This window comes from Peromyscus maniculatus, chromosome 5 (assembly GCF_049852395.1).
Source record: "Peromyscus maniculatus bairdii isolate BWxNUB_F1_BW_parent chromosome 5, HU_Pman_BW_mat_3.1, whole genome shotgun sequence".
Classification (NCBI taxonomy): Eukaryota; Metazoa; Chordata; class Mammalia; order Rodentia; family Cricetidae; genus Peromyscus; species Peromyscus maniculatus.
In genome coordinates, this window is record NC_134856.1 from 85,978,358 (window position 1) to 86,004,455 (window position 26,098).

Consider the following 26,098-nt stretch of genomic DNA (forward strand, 5'->3'; position numbering starts at 1 on the left):
TTTTCTCATTGTAAGTTGTTTATTGTAAGATAATTTACAAACATCTTGCTGTCTTTGTAACTCAGTAGACCAAGTTTCTTCTGACAAAGAAAGCAATCAGTTAAAATCAGCTTGCTGTTTTCCTTTACCTGAAAAACAGTATAGAACAACCAGGAGTCAAACAGGATGCCTTCTGGAAAATAAGGAAGAACCACATACTTAAGTAGGGTGCAAGGAACTGCATTTACATAGTAAGATGTAGGTGCTTCTCAAATTCTGGTCTATGGGACTCTGGGAATTAATGAGGGCTTCTCAAATTCTGGTCTATGGGACTCTGGGAATTAATGAGGGCAAACTGGTTTCATTCTCATTCCCACTCACAAGTAAATGACTCTTTCTCCAGAGGCTACACAAAACACAACAGAATGAACAGAGGAGACTCTCCTATAAACCAGACATTAGGAGTTCGAGACCATAAGGTTTGAGCAACACTGCTCTCACTAACCTACCTTTAATACTTACAATTCAAGGTCTCTATGTCTACAATTATCTCCTTATATCTACACTCTCTAGAGCACATTCAATGTAAAATAACACTTTAAAAAGCTCACCAGCACCATCCACACTTAGCTCTGCCCCTATCCAGTATTGCCCAAACACACCCACTGGTTGGCTGTACTATGAATCAGCCTGCCCATCTAGCCTCTCTTAGAGAAGCAATTTCATCACTGCTATGTTGGCTTTGGTAATACCTGGCTAGTTTTCTTTGCTGAAGGCTTAGGGGAAGAGTGTGTGAATTTTACCTCTTATCTTCGGATGCAACTTGATTTTCATTAATCCCTGGTTATTATGTTAGAAGAAAAAGAGCATAAAACAAGCAGGTTAAGCAGCAATCCATGCTAGTTAACTACAGACCATTTCTTTGCATGTTACTCTGAGCATACAATGCAAATAGTTACACATAATCTTTAACACAACTCAGTGATACAAGATGTCAGATTCCAATGTAGTAAGAGACAATAAAAAACTGTTCATTTAAATAGGCAAGACTCTTAAAAACAAAAAAACAAAAACAGCAAAACAAAACAGAAACCAAATAGGCAAGACAACATGTAATTTTCTATCTCAAAATAACACACATGAAAAACATTTTAAGCTGACAATCTAAATGTGATTTATTCATGCTTTTCATTTTATCACTAAATAGCCAATGTATGTATTAAAATTTGAACTACAATCTCTGATAGGTTACAGAGCATGCAAATCCATTCATAAAGGTGATCCACTGTTGAGACTACACAAGTAACTTTTTAAAGGGCTTAGATTATCTAGAAAGTAAAAATACATTTCCAATGAGATTACTTTTTAAAATTCTCAGTTTAATGACCCAATTCCCATGTTCTCATTTTCCTAGTTTAAGTGAGGTTTCTCACATTTTAAGCAAGAAAAAAGGCCTAGTCCTGTGCAGAATTTATATTCTCACAGTTCATATCTAATACCCCCTTTTCAGAAGCAAAGAACTCAGTGTTCTCTGGATCTCATACTGCTCTCAGACTTTGTGAAGTCAATTCTTTCCCCCAAGCCATGTCACACTCAACATTAAAAAATAGGCCAGCTTAGGGGCTGGAGAGATGTCTCAACAGTTCCACCTGGGTTCAATTCCCAGCACCCACATGGTAGCTCACAACTGTCTGTAACTCCAAGATCTGACACCATCACACAGACATACATGCAGGCAAAATACCAGTGTACATAAAATAAAAATAAATTATTAAAAAAATATGCTAGCTTAGCATTTGGCAAAATGTTGTAATGATTTAATCCTAGTACTAGTCTCTAGGTCATAGAAGACAAAATCTCACGAGTCAAACAGAGTACTGTAACCATGTTTATAACTGTACATCAAGATACCATATTGTGTGATGCTAATAGGCAAAGATGACCAGGCTGGGAGATGGGTCAGTCCTAACAAAGCTATGTTCAGAAAGCAAACAGTTTAGAAACAGGATGCTCAGGATGGCAAAGATGATGAAGTCAAATTGCAACTTTTATCATATTCTATTGGCTCAATCAGTTTCAGAACACTGTCCCCTCAGAGGCTCAAGGAGGACAGAGACCAGCCAATTCCTTGTAAAATGGTGTAAGTGCAAAGACCAAGATGCTAAGAGATACCTCACTCAGACTATGAAGGATAGTCTTTTCAAAGAAAAGATCCCTCTAGCCCAGTCAAGGAGGATAAACAAGTGTCAGATGAAGAATGAATGGAACAACAGAAGAGAAGAACCGAAGCCCAGGAAAACCCTAGGGTTTCTCATCTTCCTTGGAGGTGAGAAACAGCATGATGTGTTTAAAGATCTGGAAAGACCAAGGGCTAAGATCCAAACAAACAAGTAACTATTCAATATTATACTGGAAAGGGTGCTGATGGTCAGAAAATACAGGATCACATACAATAAACTAGACTATTTTTTGCAGATTGATTCTATGAAAAGCCAGCAAGGAAGTATTTTAGGCCTTGTAAGCCATATACTGTATTTTTAAAACTCTTTAAAATTTAAGACATGGCCCTGGGTCACAGTTTTCTAGCTCCATAATTTTCCATTGTCTTCTTTAATACCTGTTTTCCTCTGTCAAGGTAGTGAATTCTCTAAAAATAAACATTGCCTCCACTACATCTTGAGGGTCTGGTAAGCCAAGCCTATGATCCCAGCTACTAAGGGAATGGAGAGAGAAGGTAGCTTAAGCCTAGGAATTTGAGACTAGCTTGGGCAACATAGTAAAACCCCCATCTCCAGCAAACTCTTTTATAATTTGAGATGACAATAACCCGTAGTATGTGGGCATGAAGAAAAGAAAAGATTAAAGAGGGATTTACAAGTTAAACTCAGAGAGAGACCTTGGTGAGCAATCAGGAGGAGGTAAGACTCATTGAGGCAAAGGCAATATACTACACACTTCATCTGTCATAACTGCCTTGTACCTGACAGACTGGCACCAAGTTGATGTCCAGTTAATTTCTCAACAATCCAGAGACTTTTCTGGAGGAAAGCATATGCTGTTTTATGGTACCAACGTAGAGTATTTAATAATTTAAAATTCCAGTCACTCAGTAATTAATAGAATTATATAAAAATCAAACCTAAAACCAGTCTTGTAATTCAGAAAGTCTGGCTTACAAAGAGTTCCAAAGACAGACTTTCCAAATTGATACGGAATTATGCATACCTTTGTTTCTAAAAGTCAAAGCTGCACACACACACATATCTCTCAAGATAGGAAATGAAACTTGAATGTTTCAGCTCAAACAATCAGAATAAAACAGAGACTCCCTTGTCCATCAAGATTTGATGAAAGGTCACAAGACGCTACAGCAACTCTTCCTGATTTTAGTAAAACAGCAAACTCAAGCAACCAGAGGCTCACTAAACCACATGCAAAGATGAACCAAAGCCTTCTGAAGACACCCAGCTACATTACTTACAGAGCAGCAGCCCCAGAGATGATTTCAATCAACTCCTTTGTGATGACAGCTTGCCGAGTACGGTTGAACGTCAATGTCAGTTTGTCAATCATCTCAGCTGCAAACAAAAGAAAAGGGATAAACAGACAACTAACTAGAAAAGAGTATTTTCGGTTAAACTGAAGAGCTTCTGCTACATTTTAGATCACTAAACTGGCCTCTCTGGTCAGTAAGAATTTTATCAAGTTATTTTTACATTTCTCATAGGCTATTTTCAGTCCTTGCAAATCTACTACCTATCAAATAAGATGTACTCCCCAACAAGTGAACATACTCTGTTAACATTTTGATGCTACCTTGAGCAATGTTCACCTCTCCTTTCAGCAGAGATGCAGTTGGGCTCTACGTGTTCCTGGGAGCTTTGTCTAATCCCATGGGTCTAGGATTGGGCTAACCAAATGTCCTCTAGCACTCTATCTTGGGCTTACAAGCGTTCTTGCTGGCGTTGTCCATAGCCGTCATCCTGGCACTCTGCTCACTGGTGGTGGACTCCTTCAGGGAGTAGTAGATGATGTTGGCCAGATTGTATTCTTGGTAATTCTGTAGCACATCAGTATCAATGTCATCATAAATGCTCATGCTCTCTGTTAAAACAAGCCAAGAGTTTCTTTGAAGAATATAGATGAAGACCTATTCATTAAAATTTTTTATAATTATAGAAATCATCTTGAGTTGAATGACTCTGTTCTAAACGTTTTTTCTATTTCCATAGCTTATTATAAACAAAATGTGTCAACAAGTATTTTAGTATTGTACCCAGAAGGTTAACTTTAATATTAAGGAGTTCATATTTAAAATAAGCACTAAATTTCATGTTATGGGGTTGGGGATTTAAGCTCAATGATAGAGTGCTTGGGGCTGGAGAGATGGCTCTGTGGTTAAGAGTACTGGCTACTCTTCCACAGGACCCAGGTTCAATTCCCAGCACCCACATGGCAGCTTGCAACTGTCTATAACTGCAGTTCCAGAGAATCCAACATCCTCACAGATAAATGTGCACATAAAATAAAGTGTGTGTTTTAAATAAAAAAAATGATAGAGTGCTTGCCCAGCAAATGCAAGGCCCTTGGTTCAGTCCTCAGCTATGGGGGTAGAGTGTTGGGTTTCATGATTATAAAGCTCTTTGAATAGCAGCCAGCCAAATGTTTGTCACATACACAGCACACTATAAAAATGTTTTTATAATAATAAAAAAAACAAAAAACAAATCAAAGACTAAATCTAAAAGCGTTATACAAATCTACCTTAACCATTAGTTATTCAAGAAATACGAATGTCAGTCTGATATAGTGAAAGGAAAGGCCTTTTTAATATGAAGACTGGAAAAGCTAGAAGCTGACATGAGTTTAGGATTCAATGTCGATATTCACCAGAACATTTCAAATTCATCCATGAGTGTTGAAAGAGTACTGTGTGTTACACTAAATCTCAGATCTATTTTGTGTATTATTGGGGGAAAAAACCCCACACAGGGTGTGGTGACATACAGGAAGCAGAAGCAGGACTGTGTGTTTGGAGGCTAGTCTGGGTTATATAGCAAGACTCTGTGTCTAGAAGGTAAAGAAAGAACAATATACACAACCCCCAAAACAAAGTAAACAAATATGAAACTCAATAGATGAAATGTAACAAATACAAGGAGGAAGGGTTATTTCTGAGACGTGTTACTGCGCCAAGATGACTATCACACAGTAAGATGACAGAGTTCTGTGCGTCATAAACTAGTTGTGAGCATTTTAAATCTGTCCTAGACATCTGACTGCACAGTAGCTGGTGTTTGCCAACAGCATAAAGCCAACTTTTAGCAAGGCTTTTCAGTCACTGAAAACGGAAGCATGCTTAATGACATTTGTTCAATAAATCAAAGAATGGAGCTGGGGCTGTCTACAACATAATTGAGGATTCCTAGAAGGCACTACTGATGCTTCTGCCTTTCTTTTAAAGAGTTATTTATTTTTATTTGTGTGTACGAGTGTTTTGCACATTTGTATGTATGTGTGCTATGTGTGCCAGAAGAGGGCCAGAAGTGGAAAGAAAGACAGCTGTGAGCTGGCATGTGGATGCTGGGAACCAAACCCACATCCTTTGCAAGAGCAGCAGGTGTTCTTAATCATGGAGCCATGCTTCCAGTCCCTGTCTGGTGCTTCCTAAAAACAGCCCAATCCAGGAGAGGGAGTGCACACTTCTAATCCTCAGTACTTGGGAGGCTGAGGCAGTTATATGAAAATCTGAGACCAGCCTGGGCTACAGATAGAGACTCCATTTCAGAAATCAACAGTAACAAAACAGCCCGATAAGCACTGGCTTCCCTTAGTGTCCAGACGTCCTGCCGTGTGAAAGCAGCTTACCAGCAGATGCAACAGTATTGAGAGAGAAGATAGGCTTCTCTTCTGTCTTGTAGGAGATAACAGACCTGGAAATGACAACAGGAGCACATGTAAGTAACCACATAATTCCTAAACCAAGCAGGCATTCAGAACATGAATATGAAAGAGCTCTGAAGTCTAAATGTCTTACCTGAACCGATTAAAAATGATAGAGCCTTCATCAAATTCATATCCAGAATTTAACAATTCAAGGGCAATGACTGATGCATCTCCAAAAGTAGGGGGCCTTCGTCCCACATCTTTGAATGACACCAAAAACTGGTCAGAATGAGTCCTAGAGATCATATAAAATAGGTTAATGAGATACCTGTGTTGAAAGAACATAGCAAAGAAGGTTATGGCCAGGTTTCTGTGGGGTGGGGGTGGTGGACTGCAAGTTAAGTTGTTCCATACAGCATGACTCCTCCAAGGGCACCCACAAAGAACTAAGAACTACAAGTAAGGCCTCTCTACTTTATAATCCTTCTGCAGTCTTCACATATTATTGTTCCCTTTCTAGCATTTCTAGGCTGTGACAACTCTGTGAGGATTCCTTCTTTAGCTTAATGCCAATAGACCTGGTAATTTTTATTGTATTTCACTTAAGGTATCAAGAAGTGTATACACACGCACACATACACAATGTAAAAAGTAACACACAGGATACATACACACTCCAATATATTATGAAACTTTTCTCTTTCAAAAAGACTTCCATTCACTCATGTTTCCAGGCTTCTGAACATGACCACATATCTCATTTACCTATAAAGTATACCCTTGATTTTATCACCAATTCCAACAATCATAACTTCTTTCCCGGCTGCTTTGAGGGTCGCCACCTCATTCTTCATCAGCTTAGCCACCGAGGAATGAATAGCACCACAGAGCCCTCGATCTGAGGACACACCGATAAGGAGGTGTTTCTTCTTGTCCTCAGGTCCCTTTATATCAGCCTTCTCATAAAGAGCTAAAAAGCAAAACAAAGAGTACTCAAATGAATTTGTAGCAAATGTAGTAATAATCTCTAAGTTCAAGTTGTTGAAGTGAGTTGTTTTCAACTATGTACTTTTCTTAGGTGGCCCCTAATGAGTATAATCAAGAATATTTGTGTACTTATTCCATTTACAACCAGGAAGGACACCACAAAGGTTCCAAAGGATCAACTGGTCGTTAGTTTTTAAAAAAAATACTGACCAAAATGCCTAGATACAAACAAAAGGAAGATAGAACACAAAAGTAACTGCTTAACTGGACATCAGACTTTTATACAATGTAAATTCCCAGCACACAGCTAAAAAAAAAAAAGTCGCAAGTATTCACTTGTAATTGTGTAATCTGTACATCAAGCTCTTATTTTATAGAAACTGCTGAGAGTAAAGTTATGGGTGTGAACTTATTTTTGGCATTACTTTACCAACTTTCCTGGTCTGGTTTTCCAAAGAAGAAATTAAGTGGGATTAAAGATACCCGGATTGGCGGGTAGCGGTGGTGCATGCCTTTAATCCCAGCACTCTCGAGGCGAAGGCGGAGACAGGCAGACTTCTGTGAGTTCAGAGACCAGCCTGGTCTACAGAGTGAATTCCAGGATAAACAAGGCTACACAGAAACTCTTGTCTCAAAATAACAAACAAAAGATACCTGGACCTTACTAGATGAATTACCTGTGACAGAAAACAAGAAGTTGAGGGGCTCAAGAGCCATGAGACCAGGAGTGGCTTTCAATAGCTGGCTGCTGCCAAGACTTCAGGCACATCTTCACAACCACCAAATTCACTCACCTTAAGGAAATCATTTCTGTTTTCATTTTAGAGCAGAAATCTCACACTTTTATACCTAAGTCCCAAGCTGAAAGAACACGAAACCCAATCCAGGGAGTTGGGGGAACACATACAACGCTTTTTTTTTTTTTTTAAGACAGGGTTTCTCTGTGTAGCTTTGCGCCTTTCCTGGATCTCACTCTGTAGACCAGGCTGGCCTCGAACTCACAGAGATCCGCCTGCCTCTGCCTCCCGAGTGCTGGGATTAAAGGCGTGCGCCACCACCGCCCGGCCATATAACTCTTTTAGATATTATTTCATAGCATAAACTCCTGCCCCCAATTTTGGACATTCAAATTAATGTCTATTTACTGTCAGGCAGTCAGCACTTTTCAGCTTAAATGTCCCAGAAGCTGCTGGGAGCTTCTATCTTGACTGCTCCATCACAGACACTCTTGGGCATTTTCTTCATTAAGTGAAGGATTTTGTGGTTACAGAGAAGGGGGAAGGATTCCTTATATTTACTCTTATTAGCAAAAAAGGTAACCAGCTAAGTGACTCCCCCTTTTCATATAAATAAGCTAGAGATAGATAAATAAGCAAGCATACACACAGGCAGAATATTGTATACATAATAAATCTTAAAAATAAAAAAGGAGCCATTTCATCTGAGGTCTGTTTTATCATTCTTTTGTGTAAAATGTCCTTCAGCAGTATTAAGTGGATGTTTAAAAAACATATGGAAGAGCGTAAGAGAACTTATGACAAAAGCAACCCACATCTAATGCATACATGTGCTACTATATATACACAGATAATGTTCTTTTTATCTTTGAAGTTAAGACTTCTTTTTCTCCATTTTTTTTTTTTTTTTTTTTAGTTCTCATTCCCTTATCTATTTAGCAAGGGTTAATTGTCCTAGGTGCTGGACCCGGAGAAATGATATTTCTATTCTAGCTCTCCTTCCTGTGAAGCCAGTGTGCACTGTCCAAGATGCTGGACCTGCAGAATGATGTTTCTAGTCTAGCACGGAGTCAAAGAGGAAAACAAACAAGGACACAATGGGTCACGTCAGAATTCTTTAACCAAAAAAACCCAAGACGGGTAGAGGACTTAAGGAATGCACCCATGTAAAGATCAGAAATGCTGGTGAACATTTAGGACCCCAGTGCTAGGGTGCAGACAAATGGATGTATTCCTAGGGCTCACTGGCCAGCCAGACTAGCCAAAACTGTGAGTTCCAGGTTCAGTGCAAGAGCCTATTTCTTAATAAGGTAGAGATTTGACTGAGACCTCACATCTACCCCTGGCTTTTACATATACACAGTACACACACATACATACAACAGTGGTGTGGGGAGAAGAAAGCCCTAGAAGCTAGCATAAACCTTGTCTGTACTATAATCTTGGTCCAGAATTCATGATAATGCCCCAATTCTTCAATCAACAACCAGTCATGAGTAAACATGGATCCTGAGCAGTCTCAAAGGAGTGAGATACAAGGTCATCAAGCAAGCTGTAACTGGATCTTGTTGGGTCTGTCTACCAACTGTCAAAATGTCCCTTTATAGTTATATGTCCTTGAGACTGGAGAAAGACTGCTCTTGCCACATCAACCACTGGCCCAGGCTGGAAAAGTGGCTCCTGCTGCTCTTACAGAGGACCCGAGTTGGGTTCAAGGACCCACTGCATCACAAACACCTATAACTCCAGTTCTAAGGGATTCCATACCCTCTTCTGTTCTCTACGGGTACTTTTACACAGACACATAATTAAAAATTTTTGTTTGTTTTGTTGCAAGACAGGGTTTCTCTGTGTAACTTTGGAGCCTTTCCTGGAACTCACTCTGTAGCCCAGGCTGGCCTCGAACTCACAGAGATGCACCTGCCTCTGCCTCCCAAGTGCTGGGATCAAAGGCGTGTGCCGCCGCCGCCACCACCACCACCTGGCCATAACTAAAAATCTTAAAAGCAGAGAATTCCTCACACACATGCATTTATGCATGATAAAACAAGGCCTGCATCATTAAGAGACCTTAGTTATATATCAGTATCGTTTACAGTGTCGTTCTGATATCCACATAGTGGGCTTTCCTAGATGATTATGAGAAGAAACACCGGAAAGAAGGGTGTTTCTCTCTTGGGACGCCTCCTACCTTCAGGAGTTCTCCTCACTTTCCTTTCATAACTACTTTGGCTCTCACCTCCAGAATATGCCACCCACCTCAATAATCCTTCTTTAAAATTCACAACGGGGAAGTCACTGTTCTGCTGCCCCGGGGCAGCCTACTCCAGTCTCTGGAATGTGTGCTTTGCTAAATAAATACTTCTCTTCACCAAATTCTTTCCTTCAAGGTGAAGAAAAAGAACCCTGTAACACCATGACAGGAGAAATGCAGTACAGGAAAGATGGCACGGGAACAAGATGGCTTGACGAGACTCCGGAGCAGGCTGCTGGCGGGGGGTGGGGGGTTGGGGGAGGGTGGGGATGGGGGTGGAGGGGTGGTGGGGTGAAGCAAGGTTAGAACCGTATAGACTTGCGGATCACTGACAACTGCATTCTAACTGGAAAGGGATTTGCAGGAGGGGCAGAATGACATCATCCACAGAGAATTACTGCAGCCTGGGGAGGAAAGACTAGAAGAGCGCAGAAGCAAGGGCACCAGCTAGAGGGTGTGAAGGACCGAGCAGCAGGCACAAATCTTAACCTACTACATGACCTCCTTCACTTTCACATTTGCAAACTTTTCCTAGTAAGTTAAGAGTTCTGCTGGGCGGTGGTGCCACACGCCTTCAATCCCAGCACCCAGGAGACAGAGACAGGCAGATCTCTGTGAGTTTGAGGCCAACCTGATCTACAGAGTGAGATCCAGGGATGCACAGAGAAACCCTGTCTTGCAAAACCAAAAAGAAAAAAAAAAGAAAAAAAAAAAACCTTTGACATGGACTTCAGTAAAAGATAACAGGACACTGAAAATTTTGGATAATGTAATTACAGTTAGGATGGGAAATTTCCTACCTCTTTTGCTTATCTCTAAGACAAATTAATGATCAAATCAGTATAAAATCATGGAAACACAAAATATAAGTTCTAACAATACCATGCCACTCTTCTCAGTAGGAAAAGAATTCAGTAAGACATTACATAAAATTACAATCAAGTTGCCCTTTTTTCCTACCAGCTGTCCCACCCCACTGTCCTAAAACAGCACACAAGGTTAGTAACAAGATGACACCATTTCCTAGTCTTTTGAATGGTAGTGCAATAATCCAGGAAAGGGTTTAGGCTGCTTAAGTTAACAGCCACAGACAGTGCTAATTCACAGGCTTTGTGGCAAAACAGAGGGCTCTGCTACACTCATGTGAACCTGGGCAAGTCCCCAGACTCTGGTGTACAAAAATTACACATGCATATAAATGCACATACATGAAAACATGAATGCATGTAGAGTGCTCAGGACAGGCTTGGCACCATGTCAAGTACCCTAGAGTTTGGTTTCTGTTGATAAAACAGGGATTCCAAGCAACTTGGAAGACAGGTTCTATTTTATTTTACAATCCAGGTAACAGTTCATCACCTCAGGGAGCCAAGGCAAAGACCTGCAGGCCAGAACTGAAGCGGGAGCCTTGGAGGACTGTTTGTTGCTTGCGAGCCTTCTCCATTTATTTTATATAGCTCAGGTCCTCCTGCCTGGGGATGGCACAGACCACAGTGGGGGGGGCCTCTCTACATCAGTTAGCAGTCAAGAAGATGTCACACAAACATGCCCATATGCCAATTCCTCAGGTGAGAGTCCCTCTTCCCAGGCACACCTAGGCTTTTGAAAGTGGACAAAACTACCCAGCACCAGATTCACTATGAGCACACCATCTCTGCCTGACACACTCTTCCTAACTCACCCAAGGAGCCTATTCCATACACTCGAGCAGGCTTCAGCTCCCGCTCAGCCCGGGCATACTTCGCAGCTGCCACCATCTTCATAGACTTGGTAATCTTCTGGATGTTTTTGATGGACTTCAGTCTCCTGGTAACTAAAAAATTGAAGTGCCACGTTAGACAAAGGAGGCACAGTACAGTTTCATCTGTGAATGCAGAGAGCAATCTTTCCAAAGTGCCAAGCTGAGTAATTAGTGCTTTAGCTCATGGAAAAGCAGCTGACGCTAAGCTAATCTAAATGCACAAACTAATCCCAATCAAGGATCGAGGCTGTGGTTACTCAGGATGTGGAAAAGATCACACACACACACATACAACATTAAACTGGAAAAAATGGCCTCACTCACGTACTTACTTGACACTATTTTTAGTTGTTTTACTATGAACACACTGAAGTAGTATAGATCTCCTGGTTCTATCGGCATTATTCTATTATTCTGCAGGTGATGAAGACTGACACTCCTCTGTGTCATCTTACGTGGTCTTTCAAAAAAAAAAAAAAATCCAATGCATGCAGTGTAAACTAACTTGTCAACTTTGAAAAGATCTAATAGGCTAATGAGTCGTGTGTGTGTGTGTGTGTGTGTGTGTGTGTGTGTGTGTGTATAAAAATATATTTTTACTGTTGTTTATTTAGTGAGTACATGTGCGGCCATGTACCATAGTGTGTACATGGAGATTAGAGAACAACTTGCAGGAGCTGGTTCTCTTTCCACTGAAATCCTTCAGCCTAGTGGCTAGAACCTTTATATGCCAAGCCATGCTGCCTTCCCAACTGGTACATCTTAAAAATCAGTTCTATTTGACAAAATTTAGTTTGACTTAATTTGCACAGGGAGAAAAACAATATACTTACTATCTTTCAAAGTTGCCATGTTTCGAACTTGGGTCCTGAGGATAAAGATTTAAAAGATACTTCAGTTTTCTGTTCTAAGTAGCTTTGTTACACAAGAATCGTTGGTTAATGCTTATTTGAATATACTATAAAATTATCAAATATAGGACTCTGAATTTGAATAGAAATGTTTACATATTTGCATTCTACTATTAATACCAAGCCCCAAAATAGCATTCATTAGCACTAGATTTCCACTTCCACACCTGTTTACTTGATTTCTAGAGCAATAGTCTTTCCCATTGTTGTCTAATTACATTTGAAACTCAGCATTGAAACGAAACCCGACTCCCACAGTGCAAATTAAAAATAATACTCAAGCTGAGCTGGGCACAGTAACACACACCTTAATTCCACCACTTGGAAGGCAGAGGCAGGTGGATCTCTGTGATTTTGAGGCCAGCCTGGTCTACACAGTACACCAGGACAGGCAGAACTATATAGTGAGACCCTGGTTTAAAAATAAAAAACAAACACAACAAAACCACCACCAACAAAAATAATACTCAAGCCTATCACTGGTGTGACCACAAGTATGTTAGTACATTTATTTCAATTTATTTAACTTTTTCATTTCAATAAACATTTTCTAAACAAGAACATTATCTCAGGGAAGATTCACAAAAACTCAATTTACAGAAAATGTAATCAAATATTTGTCAAGTCTTTAAAATTAGAGTGCTAATACACAAAAGCAAAAATGATTAGACTTAAAGGAAATGTTAGAGAAAATAGACCTCTACTCTAGGAGAAAGGTTATTAAATACCACTTCTAAACTTTGGATTCACACAAGCTATTAAACTAAAAAAAAATGACACCGGGCGGTGGTGGCGCACGCCTTTAATCCCAGCACTCGGGAGGCAGAGGCAGGCAGATCTCTGTGAGTTTGAGGCCAGCCTGGGCTACCAAGTGAGTTCCAGGAAAGGCGCGAAGCTACACAGATAAACCCTGTCTTGAAAAACCAAAAAAAAAGAGTAATTAGGAAGTCTGTGGAGAGAAGACCAAGGAGGGCAACTTCAGAATACAGTTCTGAAGGACAACGACTTGTTTAGGGAAGTGAGGGCCACAGGCTGTGTTGAAATATTCAATGTCTAATGTCTTTAATATTTTTTCTTACAGAGGGGGCCTAGGAGTTTTTTACACACTTACACACACACACACACACTTACACACACACACACACGCGCGCGCGCGCGCGCGCGCGCGCACACATACACACCCCATGAAAGAGCAGGAGAGGAAGTAAACAATGACAAAGATGAGATGTATGAACATGTCCCCAACTAAAACCATTTCTAAAAACCCCGATAACGAGCTTAAAAAGTGGGCTCCATGCCCTCAACGATCTGACAGCTGCAGCTTCAGCTGTTCCTCTCACCTGCTTGTCCATGTTGACAGTTTAGACCACTCACAATAGAGCTTTCTTTCTTTCAAGTTAGATATTAGAAAAAATAGGACAGCTTTTGTCCCTATGGGAGTGGGCAGAGACCCACAAAGCAAAGCTATAACTACATGACCTCACCCCAACCTGTATATGATAGACTTTATTACAAAGTTGAATTTTTAGAGTTTTCATTAGCATATATTAATTATAGGTAATTCATACATTTCATTGACATTTACATACATGTGTGTAATCTATTTTGATCACATTCAGCCCCATTATCCTCTCTTGTTCCTCTTTCCCACTCCCTCTTCCTTCCCATCCAGCCTTCCTTCTACTCCACGTCTTTTTGCTCCCCCCCTTATTTTGGGTGAACCAGTGAGTTTAGTTTAGTTTACTCCTTACAGGAGTAGGAGTACAGACTATTTACAGGGGCAAGGGCAACCTACCCTTGCCTGCCCACTGAAAAAAATGCCTCCTCCTCCCTCAGCAACCCTCAACTGCCTAGAGATCCTCAGGAAGGGGCAGGGCCTGTGAGCTCCTCCCCATCATTAATTGTTAACTGCCACTAAAGTGTCCCTCACAGAGGGACACTGACTCACAGCTGTGCCTAAAAGAGGGCCACTGCCACGTCATGGTTACAAGACTGAGTTCTACAACACTCCACTCCACCTGATGGCTCTTACATATCTTTTATGTGGGGGATGTTCTCTGAGCCTTGGAGGGAGTGGTACAGATGTGCCTTTAGGACTGAGCATCAACAGTCAAGTCCTCTCAGCACTCTCACCAGCTGTGAGTCTCCACTGACCACTGCTGGCAGCAGCACTAATCTATGGGCATCAACCTAACTATTTAGGAGGCGGTTTGGCAGGCACACCATATCCATTTAGCAAGACAGCAGCAGTAGCAGCTCTTCTACTGGAGCAGATGACTTCCACAGCAACAGCTTCTGACCAGATCTCACAGTACCAGAGGTGAGTCTTTTGTGGTAGAGTAAGCCTCAAATACAATCGGGAAGTAGATGGTTAAGGAAAAGATGTTTCTAAGCCCACAAACTAGGTTCCAGATGGCAATCCCCAGCATGTAACGAGGACACGATGGACTCTGGCATGGGGTGCAGGCAAAGCAGATAGAAGATGAGATGTGAGCACATTATTACAGAAAAGGGAAGCAGGAAGGTGGACCCCAGAGTCTCTACAAAAGGATCTAAGTGGACTGATGATCCTAACCAATGCAGAGAAACAGGTTAAACTCCCTGGAAGAACTGACTTTTGAGGAAGATATAGTTAGAGAAACTAGAGACTAGCTGGAAATGTCGAGTGGGAAATGAGACATTCTGAGAGTTTAGACTTAAGTCTGAAAACCATCAGTAGAGACAGTAGTTGATTCTAAATACAAAAACCAACCAAAACTACCCAAAGCAAAGCACAGCCAATAACGGCAAGGAAAGTAGAGGCAGAGGAAAACTTTCTAATTCTAAAAAGAAAGTAGTAACCTAAAACTAGCTAAATGCACCGTAAAAAATAAAAACAAGGGGCTGGAGAGATGCCTCAGCAGTTGAGAGCACATACTGTTCTTCCAGGGGACCCAGGTTCAATTCCCTGCACCCACATGGCAGCTCACAACTGTCTGTAACTCTAGTTCTAGAGGACCCAACACCCTCACAGAGACATACATGCAGGCAAAAGAAATGCATGTAAAATAAAAATTAAAAAAACAAGAAATAAAAATATAGAAACTAACACCTTTCATGAACACAGGCACAACATATTTCAAAAGAATCTACACCATAACTAGTAGGCTTATTTCAGTTGTGTAATACTCGTTTACTATTTAAAAATAACAGAGGCCCTTCATACCAACAGCGTAAAGAAGAAAAACCACACCAATCAACAGTTGCAGAAGCATCAAACAGAATCTCACATCAATTCACAACAAAGCCTCAGAAAACCAGGGCAGACAATGTCCTTAAGCAAAAAGGAGGACTTTGTGGTGAGAAACTAGAAGCTTCCCTCTCAAACCTGGGGATGACCCAAGTCGTTCCTCTAACCCTATCACTTATCACGGGAAGTCAGCTAATGCAGGAAGTTAAAAAAAGAAAAACTCATCTCCATAGAAGGCACAATTGTCTACGTACAAGTCTCCAAATAATCTGAGGCGGGAAAAAAACCCTTTGTGGCTGGAGACAGATGGCTCAGTGGGTAAGAGCAACTGCTGTGTAAGAAAAAGGACCTAACCTCAAGTGGAAAAGCCCAGGAGGCTTCAACCCTACACAAAGAACCACAGGCAACTTAAAAAAAGCTGGGAGCAGGAAAGGTGACTGTGGTGGTATTGTGTTCCCCAAAATATTGTGTACTCTAATAAATTTATCTGGGGTCAGAGAACAGACAGCCACTAAATACAAAGGCTAGAAAATGGTGGCACTCACACCTTTAATCCTAGCATTCCAGAGATAGAAATCCCTCTGGATCTCTGTGAGTTCAAGGCCACATTGGAAATAGCCAAGCATGGTGACACACACCTTTAATACCAGAAAGCCAGCCTTTAATCCCAGGGAGTGGTGGTAGAAAGCAGAAAGATATATAAGGCGTGAGGACCAGAAACTAGAAGCATTTTGGCTGGTTAAGCATTTGGTCTGGTTAAGCATTCAGGCTTTTGAGCAGTAATTCAGCTGAGACCCATTCCGGATGAGGACTCAGAGGCCTCCAGTCTGAGGAGACAAGACCAGATGAGGATCCGGTGAGGTGAGATAGCTGTGGCTTGTTCTGTCTCTCTGATCTACCAGCATGGACCCCAATAACTCGCCTCAGGTTTGATTTTATTAATAAGAACTTTTAAGATTCATGCTACAGGTGACCCTTCACAGGGAAGAGCAAACCAACTGGTTGTCCAGTGCCAAAACATCAGCCCTGAAAACACATACAAATACATATACGCATACAATAATAACAAAAGAATGGGACCTGAATTCGTACCCCTAGAACCTATATAAAAGGGCAGGTGTTGCTGCCTGCATGGAGGGAGGGGTTACAGCGGGATCACTGCCAGCGCAGCTCCAGGGTCACTGAAAGAACCCGCTTTAAGACAATTGAACACCTGATGTCCTCCTCTGGCCTCCATAAACACGAATGTGTGTACTCCCAGCCCCAACACACAAGGAGCACACATGCACACTCTCACTCTAGAAGTAATACGTAATTTTAGCAAGGTTGCAGGACAGGTAGTTAGTGTACATAAAAACTGACAGCTTTTGTATACACCCTCAGCAATCACAGGGGTTGGTTTCAGGACCCTTTTTAGATACCCAGACCCTTGGTGTTCAACCCCCTTACATGAAATGGAATAATATGCTCAATCTTCAGATGGAAAGCCACAAGAAGTTGGCTAATCACACCAGCACAAACAGTTGGGGTACAAAGAAGACTATAAAATAGTTAAAACGGGGGCTGGAGAGATGGCTCAGAGGTTAAGAGCACTGGCTGTTCTTCCAGAGGTCCTGAGTTCGATTCCTAGCAACCACATGGTGGCTCACAGCCATCTGTAATTAGATCTGGTGCCCTCTTCTGGCCTGCAGACATACATGCTGTATACATAATAAATAAGTAAATCTTTAAAAAAAAAAAAAAGTTAAAACAGTATATTTTATGTGTATTTTACAATAAAAAAAGCACCAAAAATGGAAGTAGGTATGCATATAATAAGGTCTGCATTATGAGGAAATTCGTACTATTGAGGAAAGAAATTAAAATTTTAAATAAATGAAGACTCACAGCTACGAAAACAACACTGCCAAGAATCAATTCTCCTCGGCTTGGTGTATAAACCTACGTGATCTCAACCACACCGTAGCAAGCTACTGTGGACATGAACAAACCAATTCAAGTTTCTATGGGGACACAAATGACCTAGGGCGGCCAAACAATACTGAAGAAGAAAAGAGCTGAAGATCTGACTTGAGACCTCTATGAAGTTAAGGCAGTTAACGCTGGTTGAATAGACACAGAGCGGGGCAATTAAATGATCCTGCTTCTATATCAAAGTGATCAGAGACCTAAGTGAAAAAGGCAAAATCATAAAACTTCTGGGAGATTAAAAACCAGGGCAGAAAAAAACGTAAGTTGGAGTTTATAAAATTAAAAATTTGTAAATTTGGGCTGTAGAGATGGCTCAGAGGTTAAGAGCACTGGCTGGTCTCCCAAAGGTCCTGAGTTCAATTCCCAGCAACCACATGGTGGGTTGGCTCAACCATCTATAATGAGATCTGGTGCCCTCTTCTGGTATGCAGGCATATATGCAGATGGAACACTGTATACATACTAAACAAATAAAATCTTAAAAGAAAATTTGCTAACTTATCTCCAGATAAAAGACGTATATACAAAATATAAACCTCTTTAAAATTCTTTTAACGTTGATTTTTAGGTGTATGAGAATTTTATCTGCATGTATATCTGTGCATCATGTTTCTGCAGTGTCTTCAGAAGCTAAAAGAGAACTTCAGATCCTCTAGAACTGGAGTTACAGATAGCTGTGAGCCATCATGTAAGTGTTGGGAATTGAACCCAGATCCTTGGGAGGAGCAGCCAATGCTCTTAACATCTGAGCCATCTTTTCAGCCCTTAAACCTCTTTAAAAATGAAACAAAAAACATTCTTGTATGTATGCCACCTAAGTGACAAGGCACACAAGTCAATGTCAAGAGGACAACTTATGAAGAGCGGAATCTTGCCTACCATAAGGGTTCTGGGGATCAAATGCAGGTCATTAAACTTGGTGGCAAGTGCCTTTACCCCTGAGCCATCACAATGGCTCTAAAATATGTGAAAACATAAAAAAAAAAAAAACCCACAAAATAAGTGAACCTTAACAGAACTAGACTCTAGAAACAATGTATCAAAAGTAATGTAAGCACAGGGAAAATGGTCCAGAGTAGGTAGGGATATGAACTCTCCATAGTAAATGCTCAACATCACACAAATCTAAAACTGCAAAGGAAAAATGTGTTTTCTTTTAATTATAATTTTCAAATGTGTAGGTTACAGAATGATGCATGCTTTGCTAACTAGGCATTCATATGTGAAAAAATAGTATAGAAGGTCATAACTAAGAGTTGTTTTAAAGACTCAATCTCTTGACTTGTAAATTGGGGAATGCAGCTCTGTACATCATTTACCTGTCATGATCAAGGCCCTGGACAGTCCCTGGCACTAGGAAAAAACTAAAACCCAAACCAGAAAAATCTTGGCTTATATAGCTTAATACTGGTACTACCCAGTCATTGAAAAAGAAAATAAATAAGAGAAAACAGACTTACAGAAAATATTAGGTTTGGTTGAAGAAAAAAAAAAGAGAGAGAGAAAGAGAGAAAGAGAAAAGATTGAGGCCAGAAGACATGACAAACTATTTTGGCACACAGATTATTGGACAGAGACTGAAGTATTAATCCCTACTAGACATGTCACAGCAAAAGTAATCAGTTTGCGCTGGGTTTTTCCCTCTTTTTTCTCTCGATGATGTTACCAAATGCTCTAAATTTACAGTTAGAGAAGTGTGGTTTTAGGCACATGCTTCAATTGAACTGACATGTGCTCCTCATAATGGAATATTGCATGGAACAATTCTGAATTGCACACTGTATCTGAACCAGCACAATGTTGTTTTGATATTCAAGGCCTGTGGTATGGAGAGGAAATTTCTTCTAACTCTTTATGCAGGGCACACACTGTCACTTCATAAGCTTTGAAATGCTCTCATAATTTGCCTTCATTTAACTCAAGATGGCTGTCTATACAATAACTTTATTTTAAGACCTATTTGATCACTTGTGGTGATATTGTGTTCACCAATATACTGTGCATCTTAATAAACTTATCTGGGGTCAGAGAACAGAAGAGCCAGTAGACAGACATAGAAGCCAGAAAATGGTGGCACACACATTAATCCTAGCATTCTGGAGGCAGAGATCCATCCAGATCTGAGTTCAAAGCCACACTGGAAACAGCCAGGCATGGTGACACACGCCTTTAATCCCAGGAAGTGATGGCAGGAAGCAGAAAAGTATATAAGATGTGAGAACCAGGAACTAGACTCTGGTTAAACTTTTAGGCTTTTGAGCAGCAGTTTAGCTGAGATCCATTCAGATGAGGACACAGAGGCTTCCAGTTTGAGGAAATGAGATCAGCTGAGGAATTAGTGAGGTTAGCTGTGGCTGGCTCTGTTTCTCTGATCTTTCAGCATTCACCCCAATACCTGGCTCCAGGTTTGTTTTTATTAATAAGACCCTTTAGGATTCACACTACAGGAGACCGATTCAAGATGGCGGAGACAAGCAGACGCAGGTAGGCCTGTGGCAGCGGCCCACGGAGGTAAACGGGTCTGGCGGCAGCCGCCGCCAGGGACATTTAGGCCCGGCGGCAGCTGGCGGAGACACTCAGGCCCAACGGCAGTCCACAGAGGTGGACAGGCCCTGCAGCGGAGATAAGCAGACGGAGGTGGACAGGCCCAGCAGCAACGGCCGACAAAGACATTCAGGCCCTGCAGCGGCGGCCCACAGAAGTAGATAGGCCACGGGGCGGAGACAGGCAGACGCAGGTCAGCGACTCGCGGAGGTGGAAGGGCCCGGTGGCAGTGGCCGACAGGGACATACAGGCCCAGCGGCAACCGGCAGAGACATACAGGCCTGGTGGCAGTTCGCAGAGGTGGATGGGCCCTGCAGCAGTGACAAGCAGAGATAGGTAGGCCCGCGGTGGCAGCCGGCAGAGATATACAGGCCCGTTGGCGGTCTGCAGAGGTAGACAGACCCAGCGGCAGCTGACGGGGGACATACAGGCCCAGCGGTGGAGACAGGTGGACGCAGGTGGGCCTGTGGCAGCGGGCCACAGGGGTGGACAGGCCTGGGGACAGAGATGAGCGGACGCAGCTTGGAACGGGGACGCCCCTAGCCCCAACACCTGGGGAAGAGGCTATCTCCGTGGGTCAGAACCAGGGTGAGTCTGGGCACTCCGTCTGGGGACAACCCAGGGCCCAACTGCTGATCCTGTGAAACCCAACAACTTGGAGGTGTTGGTGAGACTACCCTGCTCAGCTGAAACCCATCTGAGAGAGGATTCAGATGCCTACAGTTTGAAGTCTGAAGAAACAAGATCAGCTGAGGAGTTGACAAATGAACAAAACGTGACCTGGGAACACAGAAGAAGGTGCTACCCAGCCACTAAACCAGATCACCAGAATCATAAGTATATAATTCACCGACTGAAATCAGCTGTCCCTGAAGAAACAGCCCAATAGCACCAATTTAACCAAGAACCCCTACTAAACCAAGACTAAAAATTAGAACAAGAGAGGCACTCTCAGACACAGACACCACCTGCACCGCACAGAGGAAAAGATGAGTAGACGCCAGTGCAAAAATACAGGCAACAACATAAAGACCTATATGGCAACATCAGGATTCACACTACAATCACTGAACAGCCATGAGGTGCTTGAAGATTTAAAAGGTATTATGGGAAAAACTATAAATACGGAGTATGGAGTCTCATGGGTAGAAGCTTAAGGACAACTTTTGGGATTGGCTCTCCTTCAACTGTGGGTCCAGGGAGTTGGATGCAGAATGTCAAGCTTGTACCTCTTGGGTCATCTTCCCATCTCCATTTCTTGCACCTTAAAGTGACAGCTTGATCTACTGAATCTCACAGTGAGAAGAGTTGCACTGAGAGGATAAAGTCTTGGTCACTGCATCATGCATGTCCCAACTCATCCTCTGGAGATTATTACAGAGACTTGGCAATACCAAACACGGTGGATGCACAATCAAGGGGACTGTGGGTCAAGTGCAGTATCTTCTTCCAGAGTACAGTGTCATTTTCAGACTTCAAGTCAGTATAGGAGAGAGTCAGGAGTGATGCCTATGCAAGAATTAGCAGTCTGGAAGGGTTTTAAGGAGCGTGTGATGCCGTTAGTATAGAAATGAAGGAAATTTACTTAGCATTAACTAACTCTGAAGAAAAAGTTTGAAGTTAATCAAATTCTGACTCTGTACTCCACAATGACCTCACAACACTTCTTTAACCCCCACTGTTTCCTCCTTTGACAGACAGAATAGCCTTTTTATACGTTATATGTACAAACAGTGTTTATAAACACATTTTCATGGTTCAATTGATAACCATGTGATCCAAACCAGCAGTTCCTCCACTGGACACTTACTTAGTCCTACACTAAACTAGCACTGTCTCTGCGTCAAAGAGGAGGACCCAGTGGGACAGACTAGGAAATTCGCCCAAGGCCACACACAGCCAGGCAAAGTGGCAGTGTTAGGATTCAAACCCAATTCCAGAGTCCATCTCTGTTGCCTCCCAGTTTACATTTACCAGTAGATATGTGCTCTGATTACCCCAGATGAAATCTGCCTTCTCACTCTTCATTTATGGCCACTAGTACCCATTATAGACCGGTTCCATTTTAGGGATTGTTGAACACTAAGAAAAAAAAAAAAATTTCCCTCAAAGTTGAAGCTGGGAAATAAACTCAGGAACTCCCTTCTCTAATCCTCCCTGAAAATGTAATAGACTGCGGTTTCTGAAGTTTCCCACAATCAACAGAACCAAGAAAAAGCAGCTTCTCCCCCGGTTCTGTGAAGATAAAGACAGTCTCCCCTCTCAGTTACCTCTGCGGAATATGGAACCTTAAGACTTAAAAAAAAAAGATTTATGTGTATGAGTATTTTTGCCTGCATGTATGTATGTGTACTGCATGCATGGCTGGTGCCTGTGGAGGTTGAAGAGGGTGATGGATGCCCTGGAGCTGGCGTTATGGATGGTATGTGTGGATGCTGGAAACTGAACCCAGTACCACGGAACCCAGGAGCCACAAATGCTCTTAACTGCAGAGGCAACTTTCCAGCCCCTGAAACCTTAACATCTTAATTTCTGAATTCAAAAGGCAACTAAAATGGGGGAAACAAGGCCCAATGATGGAAAAGACACCAGGCACCAAGAAAAACGAAGTATTCGAAAAGAGAAAGGAATATGCATTCTGTATAACACCGATGTTCCCTGACTCTCCAGTCTATCCATTTAAAACCAACATTCCATAGAGGTTAAACTTGGCTTTCACTTGCTCATTAGTTCCAGCTGAGATTCCCAGCACTCAGTCACCTCAGACCAAGAGCTGGTGTAAAAGCGAAACTTTACCAAAGTATCTTCCAATGCTCTCACCTGTGTTTCATAGAGTTATGTCTGAGAGTTTTATGTAAAACATTTACCTTGCATTAACTTCAGGTTCTAAAAATATGGACCCAGTAAAGGCACAGCAAATGCCAAGGATGGAAACGGATGGTTGCTGAGCACCACCGGATGTTAAGAACTTTCCCAGGAAGCTCACAGACCCTTCCCATTTTAACACCTGTGTGGTGCCAACTGGTGCAGGGTAGGCACTCCACAAATGCCCAGGGGCAGACTGGCACAACCCAGAGTATGACTGCTATGACTTCTTCCAAGGTTAATCTACCAACATTCTTTATGCACATAGTTCACATCATATTTACTGAATTTCCTCAGTACTTTGGAGCCTTGGCATATGGCTGCAAACTCTTTGCTTAATGAAAAGACTTTCATTAATTAATGCTTGATAGTTCCATAAATTAGGTCATAAAAACCCAGTTTAGCTCTGGAGCACCCTAACAATCCCTCCATACTGTAAAACCAAGGAATCGCTAGTTAATAATCCCCTCGCACCAATTCTTCCAGACGTCTAGCTTCAAAGCATTCCATGTTATCATACAGTATCATCCATAAACCACATTTTATCTGTCCATCCCCAGGCATTTTAATATGCTCCCCCCTCCGAGAATTAATGTTTAAAGTCGTCAAATTTTACGGTATCTATTCCTTTAACGCAGCGTGGAAGTTAAATGTCACTTTATTAAAGTCCGTATGTGGCCTCCTCTTCCTACCGAGGGACCTTGGGACAGTTTTATGACCTTGCAGGGATACTACTTTAGGGTGTGCTGACAATGCCAGATGTCTTTCCCATCCTCAACGACAGATTTTTAAAGTCCCTTCAGCACCAGGGCGACCAGCAAGTTCAGGAGGGGGCTAAGCTGATTGCCTTAGTTTCTCCAGTACCTAGTAAAGAGCCCGATACACAGTGGATGTCTAACCAAAGAGCTCAAGCAAACGATCACATCCCGCCGCTCAACAGTGCAATGTTTCACAGGGCGTTAAAGAAAAAAAAAAATACACAATTTAACTTTCCCCAGGCCTTTTCTGCGGTCTCCCCTTCACCCTGAGGACCTTTCTAAAGACTTTGCAAGACATGGACCGGGATACGTAGCGGAAGTACAGAGCTGACAAAAACCCAGCTCCAGATTGGCTCCAACGCTCAATCCGACTCCCGTCCTGGTCCTGAGGTCCCGGATGGCCGTAACTGCCTCGGGGGACCAGGCCGTGACCTTCCCGCCTTGCAGACGTTCCCACGGCCTGAGCGTCCGGGACCTGCAGGAGCCCGGACCTTTCTCGGCCTTGGGCGAGCATGCAGCCCGATCCCTCCTGCCTGGCAGCAGCCAGAGCCACACACCCCTCCCGAGCTAGTCATACCATTGCGGCTGCACGGCGCAGGCCGACAGACCGGCAACACTCGCCCGCGAGAACATGGTGGAACCTTGAAGGTCGGGCAGACGGGGCTCACTGCGCGTGCGCGGAGAGCTTCCGACGCAACGCCCTCTTCTCCTGCGTCTTCAGTCTCGCTAAGTCTCGTGAGCTCTGAAGCCGCCAGGTCCCTGGCCCCACCCATTTCCTGCTGTCAGTTTTAGTCCCGCCTGTCCACCCCCCCAGCCGATCCAGTTCCGCTTCCGGCTGCTTGAGCGTTGTAGCGCTTTTGGGTCATCATGGGCAAGTCAGATTTTCTGAGCCCCAAGGCCATCGCGAATAGAATTAAGTCCAAAGGGCTCCAGAAGCTTCGCTGGTACTGCCAGATGTGCCAGAAACAATGCCGTGACGAGGTAAGTGGCTCAGGGTGGCCGCGACCCCCGACCGCGACGCCGGTACCCTACTCCTACGCTGCGCCCCGACACGGAGCGCTTTTCCGCGCAGTCTTCCCCAGCCGGGGGCAAGAGGTCTGTGACCCTCGCCTCCCTTCGCGCGGCCCTCCAACTCCACCAGAAATAATCCCAGACAGGCGCTGACTGATTGCCATGGACTTGGGCAAATAAAGTTTCCTCTTATTGGTAAAGTGGAGGTAATACTTGTACCTATCTGCTGTTAGGTTGTCACTGAGTTTTGTTTTGTTTTGTTTGAGACTGGGTCTTCGCATGACTTAAACGTAATTATCTCACCAAGTTCCCACTTGCTACTACCATCCTATGGGGGTTAGAGTTTCAGTATATGGATTTCAGAAAGGTACAAGCTTGCATTCCATAGCAACTAGAAGTTAACTTTAAATGTTTTACGATACTTACATTTTGTCTGAAATATTTTATAGTAAATTGTATAGTATACTCCAGTTCCAGGTAGTGGTGGTGGGGACCAGGAACCTTGTTTATTAAGCAGTGCTGCAAGTTACAGCAGGGTCTTACACATGCCTGGCAAATGCTCTACCACTGAACTACTTCCTTATGTCTGCCCCCCCCCCCGCGCCCATTTATATTATCTTTTTTTTGGGGGGGGGGATTGTTTTGTTTTGATTTTTCGAGACAGGGTTTCTTGGCTGTCCTGGAACTCACTCTATAGACCAGGCCGGCCTCAAACTCACAGAGATCCGCTTGCCTCTGCCTCCTGAGTGCTGGGATTAAAGGTGTGAGCCACCACCATCTTATTTTGATGAGTGTGTGTCACCAAATGTCTACAGATGCCCACTGATGCCTCTTGAGGGTGCACAAGTCTCACACACATATGGGGCTCAAAGGGCAACTTGTAGTTGGTTATTTCCTTCCAGTTTAAGGGCCCTGGGGATTGAAATCAGGTTGTCAACGTTTTGCAGTGAGCACCTTTTCTTACTGGCTCGCTGTTACCTCCTCCTCCTCCTCCTTTTTTGTTTTTTTTCGAGACAGGGTTTTTCCTTTGCACCTTTCCTAACTTGCTTTGTAGACCAGGCTAGCCTCGAACTCACAGAGATCCACCTGCCTCTTCCTACTGAGTGCTGAGATTAAAGGCGTGCGTCACCACCGCCCACCTTCAAACCTCTGGCATACTTACAGTCAGTCATTATTTAATCTTTTATTTGTCCATGGGCCACCTATAATTTTTGCCTAATTTGTG

The 26,098-nt window shown here is 42.6% G+C and overlaps 2 protein-coding genes across 4 annotated transcripts in view; one reads left to right on the forward strand and one right to left on the reverse strand.

Moving 5' to 3' along the window:
• Atp5f1c (ATP synthase F1 subunit gamma) lies at window positions 1-24,585 on the reverse strand. Of its 3 annotated transcripts, XM_006984409.4 has the most exons (10): window positions 24,440-24,584; window positions 12,418-12,452; window positions 11,525-11,656; window positions 6,631-6,835; window positions 6,017-6,160; window positions 5,848-5,912; window positions 3,928-4,083; window positions 3,461-3,557; window positions 783-819; window positions 1-128 (listed from the first exon to the last, which is right to left on the reverse strand). In XM_006984409.4, the coding sequence occupies exons 1-9, from the start codon at window positions 24,493-24,495 to the stop codon at window positions 813-815; spliced, it is 897 nt and encodes a 298-aa protein (XP_006984471.1). In that variant the 5' UTR covers window positions 24,496-24,584; the 3' UTR covers window positions 1-128; window positions 783-812. The 3 variants fall into 3 exon arrangements, with proteins under 3 accessions (XP_006984471.1, XP_006984472.1, XP_076428933.1); XM_006984410.4 differs by lacking the exon at window positions 783-819 and having other exon boundaries at window positions 24,440-24,585; XM_076572818.1 differs by lacking the exons at window positions 1-128; window positions 783-819 and having other exon boundaries at window positions 3,457-3,557; window positions 24,440-24,585.
• Window positions 24,532-26,098, forward strand: part of Kin (Kin17 DNA and RNA binding protein) — a 10,739-nt gene continuing 9,172 nt past the window's right edge. Inside the window, exon 1 of the mRNA XM_042278152.2 lies at window positions 24,532-24,843. Within this exon, the coding sequence (XP_042134086.2) occupies window positions 24,730-24,843 (114 nt within the window). The 5' untranslated portion in view covers window positions 24,532-24,729. The remainder of the gene's footprint in view (window positions 24,844-26,098) is intronic.